The sequence below is a fragment of the Excalfactoria chinensis genome, chromosome 3 (assembly GCF_039878825.1).
Source record: "Excalfactoria chinensis isolate bCotChi1 chromosome 3, bCotChi1.hap2, whole genome shotgun sequence".
NCBI lineage: Eukaryota > Metazoa > Chordata > Aves > Galliformes > Phasianidae > Excalfactoria > Excalfactoria chinensis.
The window spans coordinates 71114587-71131041 of NC_092827.1; the positions used below are offsets into that span (position 1 = coordinate 71114587).

Here is a 16455-nt window from a genome sequence, read left to right on the forward strand (position 1 = left end):
TTTTTTTTTATCTGCAGTGCTGAACAGAAGCACCCATTCTCTCTCCTGCTGCAGAACAAATAAGAATTGGGCAGCCACATACAGAGACAGCCGGTTCATGGTATCCTCGTTCTAGAGATGGATCGCTAGAAAGGGCTTGATCAAGCTGTGATCACAGCCAGCTAGCTATAAGCCTTGTTATTCTGTTATTACCTATTATGAGCTCTTTATTCTTACCTCTCTTATGACTATTCGAACTCTCACTGCACAAAATTCAATTGAATTCAATTCAATTTAGTCAGAATCTCATGCTTATGTATGCTGCCGAACACTTACATGGTTGTGTTCTTTGAGCTCAAAGAGCTCAATTAAAGTATGATTTTTATCATGTTGCATATGCAACCACTGTAACTTTTCAGTATTGTTTTGACATGGTTGGGCCTATGAAACAGGTTGGCTGAAGTCTGATGAGAGTTAACTGTGAAACAAGTCAGATTTTTACAAAGCTGACAGCTAATTTGGGTGGACCTTTAAAATGTGGTTATAAAATCAAATTGAAATCTCCTAGCTTTGTCCAACAGTGAATGGTTGGAGAGAGGAATTGTGGATGTGTGTTCAGGTAAAAAAGATTATACCACACTAAGTCCAGGTCATAATATACTTACTGCAACCACTCATAAGTAAAAACAGTAGAGCACTATAAAGAAAGACTTAGAGTATTCCTCCTATGACACATTCTTCAATTGAGATGGTTTACCTTCTGGGCAGCAATTAATCCTTCACAGTTGTGTTTTGAAACTGCTCTGTAGCACAGACGGAAGGAGCCCATGCTCATGGCTTCCAAGCCACTACAGTTGGTGTCACAGTACCAAGCTTACTATTTTAGGTACTTCTACACCTTCCAGTTACCACAGTATTTATTCAGTCTTTCAGTCTGTTGATCACTTAAAATTCTCCAAGAGATAAAGAAGTAATATTGTTGCAGTTTTGCAAATACATTAATAATGTACAGTGTTTTCTACAAGGACGCAGAGTCTGCACCAACACAAAAAAACTTGAGTTTCAAATATTCTGAGGAGCACCACTTTTTGCTATGATCTGCAATGTGAAATGAACAGTTCTGCACAAAGCCCACAGATATATTCTGGGAATCTGATGGCAATGCAGCAAGTATAAAGGCCTCATAACTCAAGTTTAAAAACTGCACAGCTCGGAAACTCTTAACTTGTCTCATTCTGTCAAGTTTGGGCAACCTACTTTGGTTTCCTTAAGCTACTTTTAATATTTGCATTTAAAAGTGCATATCCTGCAGTGCCAACCCCTTTAAACGCATCTTCTGGGACTGACTGATTACTCATGTGTATCGAAGTCAGGTACGGAATAGAAAAATGAAAGAGAAGGACGTTCTTTGCAAACACACATTTTCTGTCACTCTGCAGACATCCTGAGTATCTAGCTCAAAGTTGTCGCATTCTTGTTTGTTCCTTTATATGACTGCCAATATTTCTGGAAGTCACTACAAGCATGCCTTAGGATGCTATTTTCTTTTTCAAGTAAACAGTTTCCATACAGTAGGTTATACTCAATTATGGGAAAATAGATGGGAGAGAAATTGGACTTCTTTGAGTAAACAAGAAGCTTCCAATATGGAATAGCAAGGTTGTATAGATACATTCTCACAGGCTGAACATCAGATTTCCAATAAATTAATTTTATTCTACCCTTCTAACATTAGCATTTAAAAGCTCTATTGAAAATATAAATATAGAAAACACTTTAAAAGCATGAAGAAAATGCTGATTTCTGCAGCATGCTACATCTAAGAAGCTTATTTACAGCCAAAACGCAGTTCAGTATTTTAATCTACTTTTCAATTTCTTAATCTACATTTAAGAAAAAATGCTTACCCTCCTCCCACATAAGAGTTGAAGTCAAATACACAAAATTAGGGAAGGCAAAAAATGAGGCTGCTACCTCTTGCATTTTCTAAAATAACATTTTTGAATATCACATGGCTACTGAAAGCACAGATTATTGAAGGAAGTGGAAATGGATTCTACAAGATCTCAGCAAAGGCCTCAAATCAAAATATGCACCTGTCCACTTTTATAGCTCAGCCTCAAAGTCTGTGACCAGAGCAAGGGAAAACACCAGTAGCAAAGGGTATGTCTGCAATAGTAAATATACAAAAGGGGAAGAGAGGAGAGAGGGGATCCCAACTGCATTTTCTTGACATATCTATGCACAGACTTGGTGCTACACTTCACTGAAGGAACTAGAGCATAGCTTCTTTCCTTGGATGAAACTTGAAAATCCTGCTGATATAGGTTTGCTTCAGCCATAGAGACCTTCTCTAGAGGATGTTCAGTACCATTTGAATAGACAGTCTGAGGGCCTGGGTGTAAACCTTGCTGCCTTGTTCATCCTAGCATTTGGGCTGTCTCATGCTGGCTCACAAGCCAGATGTACAGCTAAGTGAGAGTGTACAGTATATGAGAGTTGTACCTCCAGCCACATGACATGATAGGACACATGTTGAAAGACATCTGGGGCTTATGTCCTCCAGCTGGACTACTTTCACAGTGTGGGTGGCCATGCCAGATAAATAGCACAGCTGTATCACAGCTTCTGTCCCATTAACTGACCTAAATGTCTGAGGCAGCCAACAGCAGATCCCAGATTAAGCTAATCAGTTATATTTAGCACTTAGGAACATAGGAACACAGAGCGAGAAAGAAAGCTGCAGTGATTCTCTACAAATGTGTGAGAATTAAGCAACATCAGGAAAGCAAGGTGGGTTTTCCATGGGCTTTGCAACCAATGTATGTGTCACAACAGGTCAGAGACAGACTCCAGCACTTTCTGCAAGACCTTAAGAAATTTCTTTGAGAAAAACAGCTAGCATTTTTTTCCTAGAGGCATGAAAGATTGACTCTTTGACTCCTAAAAACAACCTTGCCAAATACAACTTCAAACTTCAAGATATAGTAGGGCAAGAGTTCTTCAAAAATATTGGGAGAGAATTAAATCTGACAACTAGTGTCTTCTGATCTGCAGAAATTACAATATCTGGGGGGCTTGGAGTTCACACTTCTGTCTGAAACAGAAGTAAAGCACAGGAAATTTCAGCCTCAAAGATTACATTCTGGCCATGTGAGCACTCAGAACAAGGTCTCATAACCAATGGTATGAGAAATAAACATTACCTGTGACTCAAAGAAAATGTCATTACCAATGATTCTGTTCAGCTTTGCTACACTATCAAGTATAGTTAATTCTAGTCATATGTTAATAACTTCCCTGTTAGTGAAGACTGGTCATCAGTAACAAAAAGCAACAGAAGAAGAAAGTGAAACAAGCTGGATTAACAAAAACAACTTTGCCTCTTGCACCATTTTCCCTCTAGTGCTCTAGTAAAAGTACTGTCATGCTGTCATTTTAAAAATTACCAGTACCACTGGAGTAAATAAAATTAAGCACTATGACTGAAACAATTTGTGGGCAAAAATACACATTTTGGTAGTACATTTTAATTCATTTATTTTGTAAGACATAATCACAGCATCTATTTCCACTATAGAACATTTTTACAGCAATTTATGAGACCATGATAAAAACCTCACACAATATCAGCTTGCAGAGTTCTGAGCACATCAACTTCATTAGGAGAAAACAATTTAACTAGTTTCTCAGTTCTCCTTTCTCTGAACAGACAGAACGCAATACCTCTTTTCCTTAACTTGTTCATTCCTTATGGAAGATAATAAATGAGGGTCAAAGGAAAGGGCAACAGGTCCAGTGGCTTTCGCTTCCGTGTATCATGGATGATGGTCTATCACTGCCCTCCATTCATTAACTTGTGAGGCATCTGCAACTTTGGAGATCACCCCTACTGCAGTACTACATAATAGACTATGGCAGGCTTTCAGACTGGAAGCACTGAAACCATTTAGATCTTCCAGTCATTGTCAGTTCCTACAAAACAACCACATACAGTTCATATATGAATGCTATTTTTCCAAAGAAATCTGTAGCATGAACACAAAAGAAGGATATGGAGAGGAATGGAAATTTTCTACAGAGATGAAGAAATTCCATTTCCAGGTACCACATTTCAGTAAGATTCATTTCACAAAGTGAAATCTTTGAAAATCCCCTTTCACATGCTTGAATAATCTTGCAACTGAATTCAGTAGCACTGGATCATGCCAAAACTTCAGTCTTGTGAATTCTGAATATTGGTCGCCGTGTTAGTAATAGAGGGAATTGTTATAAATTATCCAAACAGTATGTTACATCAGCTGTTTGCTCTCTTATGTGGAACTGTATGCAAAGTGATCCATTCAAAACAGCTGCATGATAAGGAAAGATTGCAACTCATAGATATGTTATGTGATTGCAGAATCCATTCTGGCTATTAATAAACTGCAGTCAAATTTCAATTAAACTGCTGTGCTGATAAAGCTGATCAGACTTTTTCAAGAGCTCTTTGCTAAATGATTAAGCAGAGCTAGATCCATGAGATGACTTAGAGTTTTACTGTATGTCTCAGTTCTCTCCCTCAGAAGCAGGACAGGTATTATTCTTTTGCTACCCTTTACTGCACCCCCGGAGAGGGAAATACTATTAATTCCAATTTACAGGCAAAGAAAAAAAAAAAAAAAAAAACAACAGAGAGAAACAGAAAAAAGAACTGAGCTCTGATTGCATTCACCTTGATTGCACAGTTCCTAGTTTTAACTCATGACTCAAGTTTCTTTATCCCTGTTCTGTTTCTTAAAGCACAGTCTATATCCTCTAAGACTCAGATTCTCAGCCAGATTAGGCATTCTCAGTTCAAGTTAATGAAACAGTAACAGTGGGGACATTTAACTACTTAGATGATCACACTTGAATACAAATGGCGTATCTGGTAGACTTAACAAGAGATCCACATTTCAGGCTTTCTTTTTTTTTTTTTTTTTTTTTTTTTTAAGAGAGGTATAAGAATTCTAATCAATTAATACTGAATCTCTCTGTAGTGTCTGAATATCTTTTGTACTGTGTTGGGTGTCTTGAATCCACAGTCCCAGCTGTCTTACCTCCCTCAGGTTTAATGGCACTTATCATAAAACTTATCATGACTGTATCTGTGACTTGAATTCACACTGTTGCAGTAGGAAGATGTGAATGGAAATAAATATTTTGTTCAAAGTGGCTGCCAAATCCAAAAATAAAAACAAAACAAAACAAAACAAATTGCTGTAGTGAACTTAATAGCTGAGACAACAAACAAGTATTCTTTTAAATTGAATATTTCTCTAGCAATAATGCTTGAAACCCCAATGCCCCACATGCTTTTAATTTCTATTAGTATGACCTGTAATATTTTGACTCTCATACACAATAAGCCTTACAAATACATGCTCTGTAACCTGATTTTACTATTTGAGCTTAACTGTGGATTGATTTCCCCAGTTTGAGAATACATAAATGTAATTCTGAGCTTGTGAGACAGTTTTCAGTTAATCATCGCAGAAAGCTCCTTCAAAGTAAGAATCTGATCCCATGCCTGATTCTTCTCAGTGATGGCCTTTAAGCTCATATTCTCTACTGCTGCTATATATTTTATAATACCTAAGTAAAAATCTAGAGAAATAGAAGACAGCATGCCAAGGAATCAGCTCTGAACAAATTTCTCTAGTGTATTTTTCTGGATCAGTCACTTGCAGTTTGCCTGTGGTTAGTGTTGTAAATAGGATTAGAGAAAAGAGCTGGGGATTATGTGGGTAACACTGTAGTTGGCAGAGAGACAAATGAATCACAGAAATGCACTGAAACTGCAGTACATACTAGACTGGATAGGTTTTTGTTTGAACAGCTGCTCTGCATAAGGAATTGCCAGGATGTTTTGTGAGTGAAAAAAATGACTTTTTCCTCTCTTTTGGTATTGTGCTGATTTCACCACTGGATTTGTTAATTGATAAGAAATTAACATATGTTACTAATAATCTTATCAGCATAAAAATTGGGCTGTATTTCCATGTTCAAGCTATACTTCCAGGGAGGTAAAGTAAAAAAAAAAGTCATTTGGGAAATACAAGGTATAGAGTACATAATTTAGTTCAAAGTTCAGTGTATGAACATGGTCAGCAACTTAGAGAAATCCATCTCTAGTTATTCTGCAGACAATGCTAAATTATCAACAAGGAGGTCTGAGCATTTAAGGAAACAACACCACAAACTGCTAGATGCCTTTTGTAAAATAGCTACATTGAGCTAACTGCTATGAAAGATTATACTGTACTGCTTTGGAATAGGCATGCATACACACAGAAAAAAAAGAGGTTCAGGAATTTTCTAAGTTTTGTAATGTATGCAAATAGAATTTTACATTCCTTATACTACTGGTGAATGAGAAGTGGTACAGATGACGTTTGACAAGATGGAACATAGATAATATTGCGGCATACATGCTTATGTACTATATGCAGTCTGACTCATCAACTGAAATACTGTTCCTGGTTCCTCTGGAGTAATCCTTACTATAAGACTACCTCAGAACAGCAACACCAAAAATGCTGTAAGACAATGGATGGAAAATTATTTCTTTAAGTCAAAGAATACCTCTCTTGAAATATTTGGAATAGTACAACACATATATATTAATAAGAAAATAAGACATATCTTGGGAGCTACTAAAACATTAAGTCTTTCACCTTAAATTTTCTGAACTGAATTCTGACTCCAGGAACTTGAGAAATTGCTCTCTTCCCACAGGGTCTTTCAAAGCTTCATCCATGCCAAATCCCCATCGCTTCACCCTCTGCTGTCCTGGTTCTTTGCTACAGGAGAGGGAGCAATAAAACTCACAATCAGCAATACTTCCATGTTTTAGTGCTCTATGTACAGAATATAGTAGATAAAGTCCTACAGTTCAGCCAGAAATTTCTCACGTTCCAGGTCACTCACACCAGTGCAAACTTCAGCAATGGGTTACGAGGATGTCAGTGCTCATACAGGATGAAGATGAAATACATTCACTTTTGCAGAAGAATAAGGACTTCCAACTAGGAAACGTTACCAGATATCTTTACACAGATTTACTAATCCATAGCTCTTCACATGTTATGAAACTAAAGCTAGAAAGTCTAAAAGGATATTGCATTTACTTTTGCTTCAGCGCTTTCCTTCAATACCTATTTCTGTCTGAAACTTTCACATTTCAAAAGAAGCCTCTTAAGAACCCTTCACACAAAAGACAAAAGAAAAATATATACCTTGCTTCCAGTTCCCAGAAAGTGGTGTCATCAGATATCCAAGGGTTTGAGGGATCAGGGGGCACAAGAAAAGGATCATATTCCAAATACTGCTCTGTATAAGCTAATAGACTAGGAAAACAAGAGTATCAAACATTGTCATTTCAGGAGAGGAGAAAACCTTATCCTGTTATCCAGTCAAGAAGTCACTGTGCCTCAACCAAACCACTGTAACCAGGTACGTATGCATTCCAAAACAACCTACAAGCTCAAGCTAAAATAGGTTTGCTCTGCTTTAAAATAATTAATGATTCTATTAACACTGAACCTGTGGATCCTTGAAGAAAGTGGGTGCTTTGAGTCTTTCTTATCAAGATCTGAAATAAAATAAATTACAAACTTTCCTAATATGTCCAAAATATCCCCAAAAAACCCACAAAGCTGTTCTTTTTTTTTTTTTTTTTTTTTTTTTAATCTTCAGTGCTCATGAATTGGTCTGACTCCACACTAAAAGCTTCTTTATGTTGTGTTCTGTTGTGTTCTGTTACTTTATGTCACCCATGTTCTAATTCTCACTTTCTTTTGCCTAATTATTGAAAATCATTGAACACTGAGCAAAAATATTCTTTGGTTTTATTTACTTCTTACAGTGTATTTAGTCTGTAATCAATTTTAATGTTCAGCAAGCAGAACACAATGCATGTGAATGCATAGACATGTATATATAAGCAAACACTTGTGGACCCACCCATATGAGAGTATGAAGATGTGTTCAGTTTTATTTCCTTCAGTTGACGTTATGCAGCTTAATCTTTCTGCAATTTATCTATATACTTTATCTATATACTTTTATCTATATACTTTATCTAAATACCTTTATCTATATACTTCATGATCCATAAGATAGAGCAGACATTTTCTTTACCTAAACTGAAGGTGAACTTTCTAAAGAGCCTTTTTGAATGGTTTGGTTTCTAGCCCCTTACTTGCATATTTTGTTCCAAGTTGGAAACAGATTTCTGCTAGTGTTATGTGCTCCTGTTGGATGTAAGTTCAAACCCACTTTGCTCAAGCTGAGAGCTCATCACCCAGCCAGCTCTATCAATCACATCCCTTGCTTTGTCAGTGATTACCCTTTTGAAATATCAGAACAATAACCCCAGACCTATTTCTAGTTGGCCTCCCTGTCAGTGCAAGGGGAAATTTGAGAACACTTGGTCAGAGGCCACTACAGTGACTTGAATTTATCAGGAATATCTGGGCCATCTTTTATCAGAAAAAACTTCATACCTCACACTTAAACTCTCTTCAGTTATTTCTGTGACGTGAGTTCTCTTGCCTCTCTTTCTTTCAAGCTATTTCACACTGACATTTTCCCAATAGTTATCAGACTAATTGAAAAAAAAGATGTGACAAAATACTTACCTCTCTGCAACTTTTGACATTTTTAATCGATGTCTGTCTAATTGCATTTGCCAGTGCTTAATCTGCAAGAAAGGAAAGCAGTGTTATGAGTAATTCATTGCCTGACTCTATTTCCATAACCTTTTTTTTTTTTTTTTTTTTTTTATTAGGGCTGTAATTTACCCTGGGGCACAGAAAAGAAGTATATCTGAAATAAAACAACACTTCATCAGTGAAGTTCTAAAATAAATGGAATTTTCCATCAAAGATAAAGATTATACAGAGGCAAAAAAAAAAAAAAAAAAAAAAGAAAAGGACTCAGCGTAACATTTTCCCTACAGGTTCATCAAAAGAAATCCAATTAGCCTTTTTTAGATTTTTGAAGAAAGCTACTAACTCTTCAGACATTTACCTTCTTCCAGTTCTAATGCCTCAGGAAAGATTACTGAAACATTAACAATAGATAAATGTGTGAATCCATATATGCACACATATATGGTTAGCACGCCCCCATAGCTCAAAGTGGTGAAAGGAAGGGTGATTGAGCAGTCTACTACTAAAGGAGCTAGTGGGCTTAGCTATGCAAAGAACCCATCAACTGGACTGTTTCTAACTGTCTTCAATTGTTTAATGTGAGATATAAAAAATGTCACGTTTTGTCTCCATAATTTTAATAGAAATTACATACCTGAGTCTGTATATGTGGTGCCAGGAAAAGATATACTAAGCAATTCAGAGATCTGTTCTGAACATGCTTCCCAGGTAGGACAATTTTTGGTTTACTACCTACTTTCTAAAAAGTTCATTTAGAAGTAAATGCTTGTAGTTAGTTTTCAAACCTCTTGGTGTAGTTCATCTTCTGTGGGAGGCTTAGTCTCTGGTACTGGTGTGTGAGTAGGGCTATGACTTCGGATGTCATTCTGTAAGCCATAGACAGACTGGAAATAAAAATGGAACAATGATAGTTGCTTTTAGACAACATTTTCTACATAAGCCCACAGTACATAACCGGGATAAAGTGCTCAAGACTTTATCCCAGATCAACAGCTTCTAAAGAAACTGTAAATAAGCCATGTGCTCACATAAAAATTTGTTTCTATGTATTAATAAATCATACAAAAAAAACCCCACAATTTCCTAAAGGCATCAAACATAGCATCAATGTGTATTTTTTCTCTATATTAACAGCACAGCAAACATGGGGGATGACACTGAAAGACAGCTATTAGAGTAAGTTGAACTGGTCAGTGGGAAAATAATCTAAATTTAGTTTCCTTTTGAAGACACTAAAATGTACCTCAAAAGGCACACTTTAAAGTTGGACTCAGTCTACATTAGGGGAAAGAGGATTTGACAGAAAATGTTATTTCATTCCACCTCTATGTCCCTAGAGAACTTAAAAGAGTTCGTATTGGGATCCTAGTGTAGGCTTATTTTGTCCAGTTTTTGTACACCCATTTGAAGCACAACTGTAAAGCAGAGGCAACCTTTTCATTAAGGTCAGCACAAGAAGCACTACTGCTGTAGTTTACACCGTATTTTTCATTATTTTCCTTAATTAATGACATAAACATTTTAATTTATTCAAACTACTGAACAACATGAATGCAAAAATGATTTTTATTTTCATAGTCTCTGGGTATTCCTCCAAACACTTTCTTATGTGATAACATTTGCTTAGTATTCGAAAATTTGTAAATAGTAATTAATTTAAGAGCTCGTTAAGTAACAAAATATGTTCATGTGCTTATTCCTTGCAGCAGTAAGAAAAGAAATATATTAATAAACTATGGAACTTCATGCAATAAATTACTTCCATCTCCTGCTTCTTATATAAGAGTGGTACTTACTTTTCTTGTTTTATGTGGATTTCTCATTCTTGAAGACTTTTTTATATCCACTTCAGTAGTGTTTACACATCCAGGCTATTAAAAGAAAAAGAAATGAAAGCACTAGTTTCTTTTAATTTATCTTTCATATTTTTCTTTAAATACTAACTTCCTGTAGAAGTCTGTTCTTTATTCATTTCTGGAAGCAACTAACAACTATTACCCTCTCCGGTGAGTTTTACCTATTGATTCTAAAGGGATTAGGTATCCGACTGAGAGTGGGAAGTAAAATATCTGCTCTCTAGTGAGTACATTCTTAGTGGAAGTAGGTTTGTTTGTTTTGTTTTTAGTGCAATTCGGAATGTTGTTGTCATTTAAAGTGGAATTATTATCACACTAACGGCAAAATTATTAGGACAGCTCCAAAAGTAATGCCTCCTGTTTCATTAAATTGGCTCATAATATCAGAGGTGGATGCTGGTGGTATGATAGTCCAAGTTGAACCTTCCCACTAACATTCTGTTACATGTTGTTGCCATGCAACAAACAGCAGCAGAAGGGCAATCTGACAAAATGCCATTTGACATGGAAGTATGCATGAAGCAAAGGTGTGTCACTGAATTCCTTCATACAGAAAAAAACGGGACTCACTGACCTTCATCAATGCGTGCTGAAAATTTATGGAGAACAAACTGTGAATGTGAGCAGAGTGAGGTGGCGGATGGTGCATTTCAGCCATAACAACAGTGACAGTGAGGTCACCTCTGCTGTCACGCAATCTCTTGCTCAATGCTGGTGAAAATGCATAGCTAATGGTGGTGAATACATAGAAAAATAGTGTTTTGTAGACAAGAATCTGCTCTATCCAATTACTGGTATTGTGCTCTTTTTATCTGTTGTAGTTTCTATGGAAATAAATAGGAGATATTACTTTCAGAGCAACCTACAGGTCTCCTCATCATTCTGCAAAATGCTTGATACCTGCAGGTGAAAATCTTCAAAGAAAAAAACGTTTAAATCTTCCTTATATTGACAGAGCCAAGAAACAAATACATTTCATTAAACAGGACAACGGTACTTTATCTCCAGAAACCTATTTCAAATAACAGCCTGATTTTAAATGCAATATTTTTTAAAAAATTACACTTTTTAAACTGTAAAGTACTACAGTGATATGTATTTTATTCATATTACATTGCCAGAATAAACAGTTCCTCATTACTAAGAATATACATAGTCACTGGGATAATATCAAGACCGGATCTGTGTAAAGTACCAAGAAAACCATTTTATTGCAGAATTTGTATGCAAATGCATTCAAATTCCTTTGGATCAGTACAGAACATTAATAACCCATATATTGAGACTTTTTTTTCCCATGAAAATATAATGTCCACAAATTTTAACATTATCCATGTTACATAAGAGGAACTGTATAAGCCCATTTCAGGGCACATCTGAAATGTTGTGGTTTTTTTCTCTTTTTCCTACAGCAATCATTACACTGTCTTCAGCGCCACTCTTCTCTGCAGATCTATTGGCAATAAATTCTTCTACACTGTTTTCTAATATTATTATCACTGAAACAGCTCACCTGGTGGCTTTCAAGAGTAGGGAAGGACAGTGATTTAACAATATTTTGACTCTCTGTGAGCATTGCTAGATTAACCAATGATTAGACTGTCAAGAATCACGTCTTGCTGTTGTATCTAAGCTGTCGTAGGTGGGTTGGTATTATTTAGGGGAAATAAAGCTCTACCCAAAGATATTTTCATCTTTTAATTATGTAATAGTGAAATAAAATATAACATTTTTTTTCACCACAATAGCATTTCTCCTATTCAGCAACAAAAGTTAATTTTCATTCTTCCTGAGTGCTAAACCTCAGAATATCTTGTAACTTTCAAACCCAACAATAGGTTGAAAAGTACAAAACTCCACATGACAATCGATTTAAAGGCTGAAAGCAATTTCACAGGACAGCACACTGAGATACAAAGTTAAAAGGAAAACATTACATCTACTCCAGGATTGTGGCAGCAGCTGGCCACGAAGAAGACATGAGCTTTTAACAGTATTTCCACCCCTAAAACCAGCAATTTGAATAGCAGGCACACTTACATAAGGTACAAACTGTTACAAGTTTTTTTCAGTCTTCAGTTGTAGTTTGTTAAAAACATGTCTTAAAACAAAGCATGAAACGCATCCGAGGCCTCTTGTTTTGAAACATTTCAAGTCCACTAGCAATAAATGGGCATAACTAGATAAAGCACTTTGACCAGGTAACTTACAAGTTTTGCAGACTGATGACAACAGGAAATTCTGGGATACTTTTAGGAATGGAAGAAGGGCAATGCATGCACTGTTCAGGAGACCCAATCCAATACTGAACTTCTAAAACATGTGGTAGAGTCTTACTGAAACCTGATTGTTTACAACCTCTTGTGGTGATGTTGTGTTGCTGTGGCACAGCAGGAGCAGCAGCAGAGTTATGCAGGCTGGGAATTTAGGAAGCTTCATTGAGCAGAGGGAGGCAGCAAAAGGCACTATTACAGTACTATCACACGCTAGGGTAACAGTAAGGGCTTAGCGCATCTATCACCACTATTACAAGAATGTTCTCATAATATGATTCAAATCATAGCACTGGGAGTGCCTAAAAGAATCAGGGTCATACTTTATTCTTGATTAAAAAATAATTATTAAAGTGATTCTTGATATAAGTTTTCTTCTTTCTGTGGTGCTGCCACACTTCATCTGTCAATATTTAGAAATAAATAACAAATGTCTTTTCAATTAAAACAAAAATAAAAGCTTGCATCATTTGAACATCTTGCCAAAATAATTCAGAGTCTTTGCTGGAAAACCTTTGCTTTGCTGGACAATGTTTCATTTTATTCACATGCCCCTATTAACATAATAAGTATGTCTTTCAATACAATTACATCCAGCTGTGTTTTGTGTTGGTTTTTTAACCGGACTACCATAGTTCAAGTAGTGAGACGCCTGTCAGAGTGCTCGGCTGCAAGACTCCCATTTAGTGTGCAGTATATAATTTCCATACTAATACCATGAATAGTTTTCAAACAGACTTCCTGGAAGATTTGAAGCCTCTTATAAAAAAGTAAATAGAACATTAATTTCTTTCAGGACTAATATACTATATGGAAACAGTTCCCCCACAGACACAAAAACATAGGAAGCTCTTCTGACCTTGTTGAAAGGGTCAAACAGCAAGATCATAACCAGAATAGAATTAGGCCCTTATCTGATGTTAAATACGATGTCTGAAATACTGGCACATATTTAAAGGAACCTAATTTTCTTTTCATCCATCAGTTAACACACACTCCTCTCAAATAATGAATGACACTGTTAATTTACACAGAATCGCAGAGGTTGGAAAGGACCTCAATACAAAATACAAACAATCCACACTGTGGAATGCTCCAGTGAAATGTTCATGGCAGCATGAAATTCATCACACTCTCCTCCAATCTCCTCAATGGCAGAATGGTAGTTGCTTCCTCTGCTCTCTGACAGACAGTGGAGTGTGTTCGCAACTCACAAAAATGAACTAAGGGTTGATTTAAGGAAAACTAAATCTTACAGCCTCTTCAGCTAGAAAAGCATAGGTAATATTTAAATAATTACCTCCTTTCAGCATGCATGCCCTTAAATACAGGGTACATTAAAGCAGCAAATGCTTTAATATCCCTTGTAAAATTTCACTGGGTTTCAATGTCAATTCATTTTGAAATATATATTTGTTTTGCAAGCAGGAACCAACTGGTTAAATGTAATAAAAAATAATGAATTCAATGCTTTAGATTTATGCAATTTAACACAAAGTATCTCAGTTTCCACTTGGAAAAAAAAAAAAAAAAAAAAAAAAAAAAAAAAAGATGGTAAAAAACAGATAAAAGTTAGAGAAAGTCAAATACACAAATGTAAATAGAAGACAGAGATTGAAAGCAGTCTTTAGAAATGTTTTTAATAGGAGACTATCACAAACACAGCAAGCTTGAAATTTGAAATAGCCCAAGTCTCAAATGTTAGTGTTGCTTTCTGTATCTATTCTGCTATTTCTGTCATGATTTCTCTTACTTTATCAGGAAAGGCATCTTCTAAATCTCAGCAGTCACTATTTTTATTTCTCTCTTCTAAATGAGGGGAATGAAGATAATTGGATAATAAATACTTTGAAGAGTACCAGAGTTAAATTTTATCTGTCATTTTAATATTCCAGTTTACTTGTGGAGCTAGCTGGACTGTGCATGGTTGAAAATCAAACAAGAATAAGAAGATGAAAGATTATAAAAAAGAAGCATGGCAAAGAAAAAAATGCCAGTGGTGCTCAGCTGGAAAAAAAATAAATGAGAATAGCCAGAGGAATCCCCAGTTTGACCCTGGATATGTGGGAAAGTTTATTTTTCTCAGACAACGTCTAGCATCAAAGGAGAAATTAAAATCCTTTATTGAGCAAGTTGTCAGTAATGCCTAGGAGTGTTTCTCACAGAGAAAAGCACAAGCTATATTCTCCTGCAATGCAGCAATTTTTCATTTCCCAGAGATGCAAGTTATTGGAGTGTGCAGAGCCTGTGAAGGCTTATAAGGAAGGGCTGAGGTTTTGGTACATTTTTTTTTATATTATTTGCTTCTATCTCATTTTGCTCTACTTTATGCACTTCAGGGTCAATGAGTAAAAAGGCTTTCCTATGCAGGAGCTCAACTATTAATGACTTTGATGATGCAACGGAAAGTCATATAGAAACACTTCCAATGCACCAAGTACAATTGGTCAGCTCTTTTAAAAGACTTCAGAGAAACAACTTTTATCGTAAGGTCCTGTCGAAGGATGGTTGCTCTTTTTTAATCCTTTAAAAGAAAATCGAATAACTGTGTTTTTTGTTTATTTTGTTTTGTTTTTTAATGCTTACCTGATAGCTCACTTTATAACTAGTATCAATCAATCAGCCCCAAATAACTGACAAAACCAAAATCCAGTAGCCGTAGATTAGTCCATGGGAACATTATAAATTTAGTAAGTAGATTAGCTTGATTATGACTTTATATACAGATGCTACCAAGTTCTTTCAACTCCCCACAACTCCAGACAGACTTCTCTAAAATCATATCACGATATTTCTAGTTCTTCCCAAGGACTCTCTTTTCTGTTGCAAGTTAGCTTACCTGGGAAATACAGTGATGCTTTCCAATTAACACTGGTAAATTATAGTTAATGATTAGGAAGCAAATCCCAAGATTGTTAACAAGATAAATTCTGTAGCAGTTATGTTTCAAATTAATTACAGATGCCTTGCAAATTTGGCATGTAATCAGGAAAAAATTATTAAAACCTGCTTGTTCTACTGAAGTATTTTTCACAATTTCTTCAGCCTTTCCACCATTCATCTTAAAACACCTGCACTATGCTACTAAATGCAATCCTTATGGAGCATAAATAGAGTAAATAATGACAGTATTATGAATTCAGTCTGACGCTAAAATAAGTGAATACAATTTGGAAGTGGAATTGCATATAACAGCCACAAATTTGGTTATATTTCTTAATGTGAATATATATTTAAAACATTATTCATCTGAAAAGATGATGGAACTATCAACTTTGAAAATAGTGATCTATGCTCAAGTAATATTATGGAAACAAATTAGTATTACACAGCTTAACTGCTAAAACTTGTCTATATCAGCTGACAATGTACAATCTGTTGGCTTTTAATTACCTAAATATAGCTTTTCATGTTTTCTTTTTCATTTATTGAAATGGCATTTCAGACCTCGGAATACTCAATGTCAAACCTTATGAGAGTGGTTCCTACATAGGAAAGGGTCATCCTGGTAATAATTAATAAAAGATCTGTTAGGATCAAGTGTTCTCTCATGTTGAAGATTTTAACAGAGAACTATGCAGGAAGCACAGAGTGAATTTAAATGACCAATATATGTCCTCTTTAGTTAATTTCATTTTGAGTTATTAAATA

General features: G+C 35.7%; 1 protein-coding gene across 13 annotated transcripts in view; it reads right to left on the reverse strand.

Moving 5' to 3' along the window:
• RGS7 (regulator of G protein signaling 7) overlaps positions 1–16455 on the reverse strand; it is a 237511-nt gene that overhangs the window by 31309 nt on the left and 189747 nt on the right. For all 13 annotated transcript variants that reach the window (XM_072332703.1, XM_072332691.1, XM_072332704.1 and 10 more), the window contains 5 exons: positions 10472–10546; positions 9461–9559; positions 8643–8704; positions 7239–7349; positions 6678–6803 (listed from right to left, as the gene is read on the reverse strand). In XM_072332703.1, the coding sequence (XP_072188804.1) occupies positions 6678–6803; positions 7239–7349; positions 8643–8704; positions 9461–9559; positions 10472–10546 (473 nt within the window). The remainder of the gene's footprint in view (positions 1–6677; positions 6804–7238; positions 7350–8642; positions 8705–9460; positions 9560–10471; positions 10547–16455) is intronic.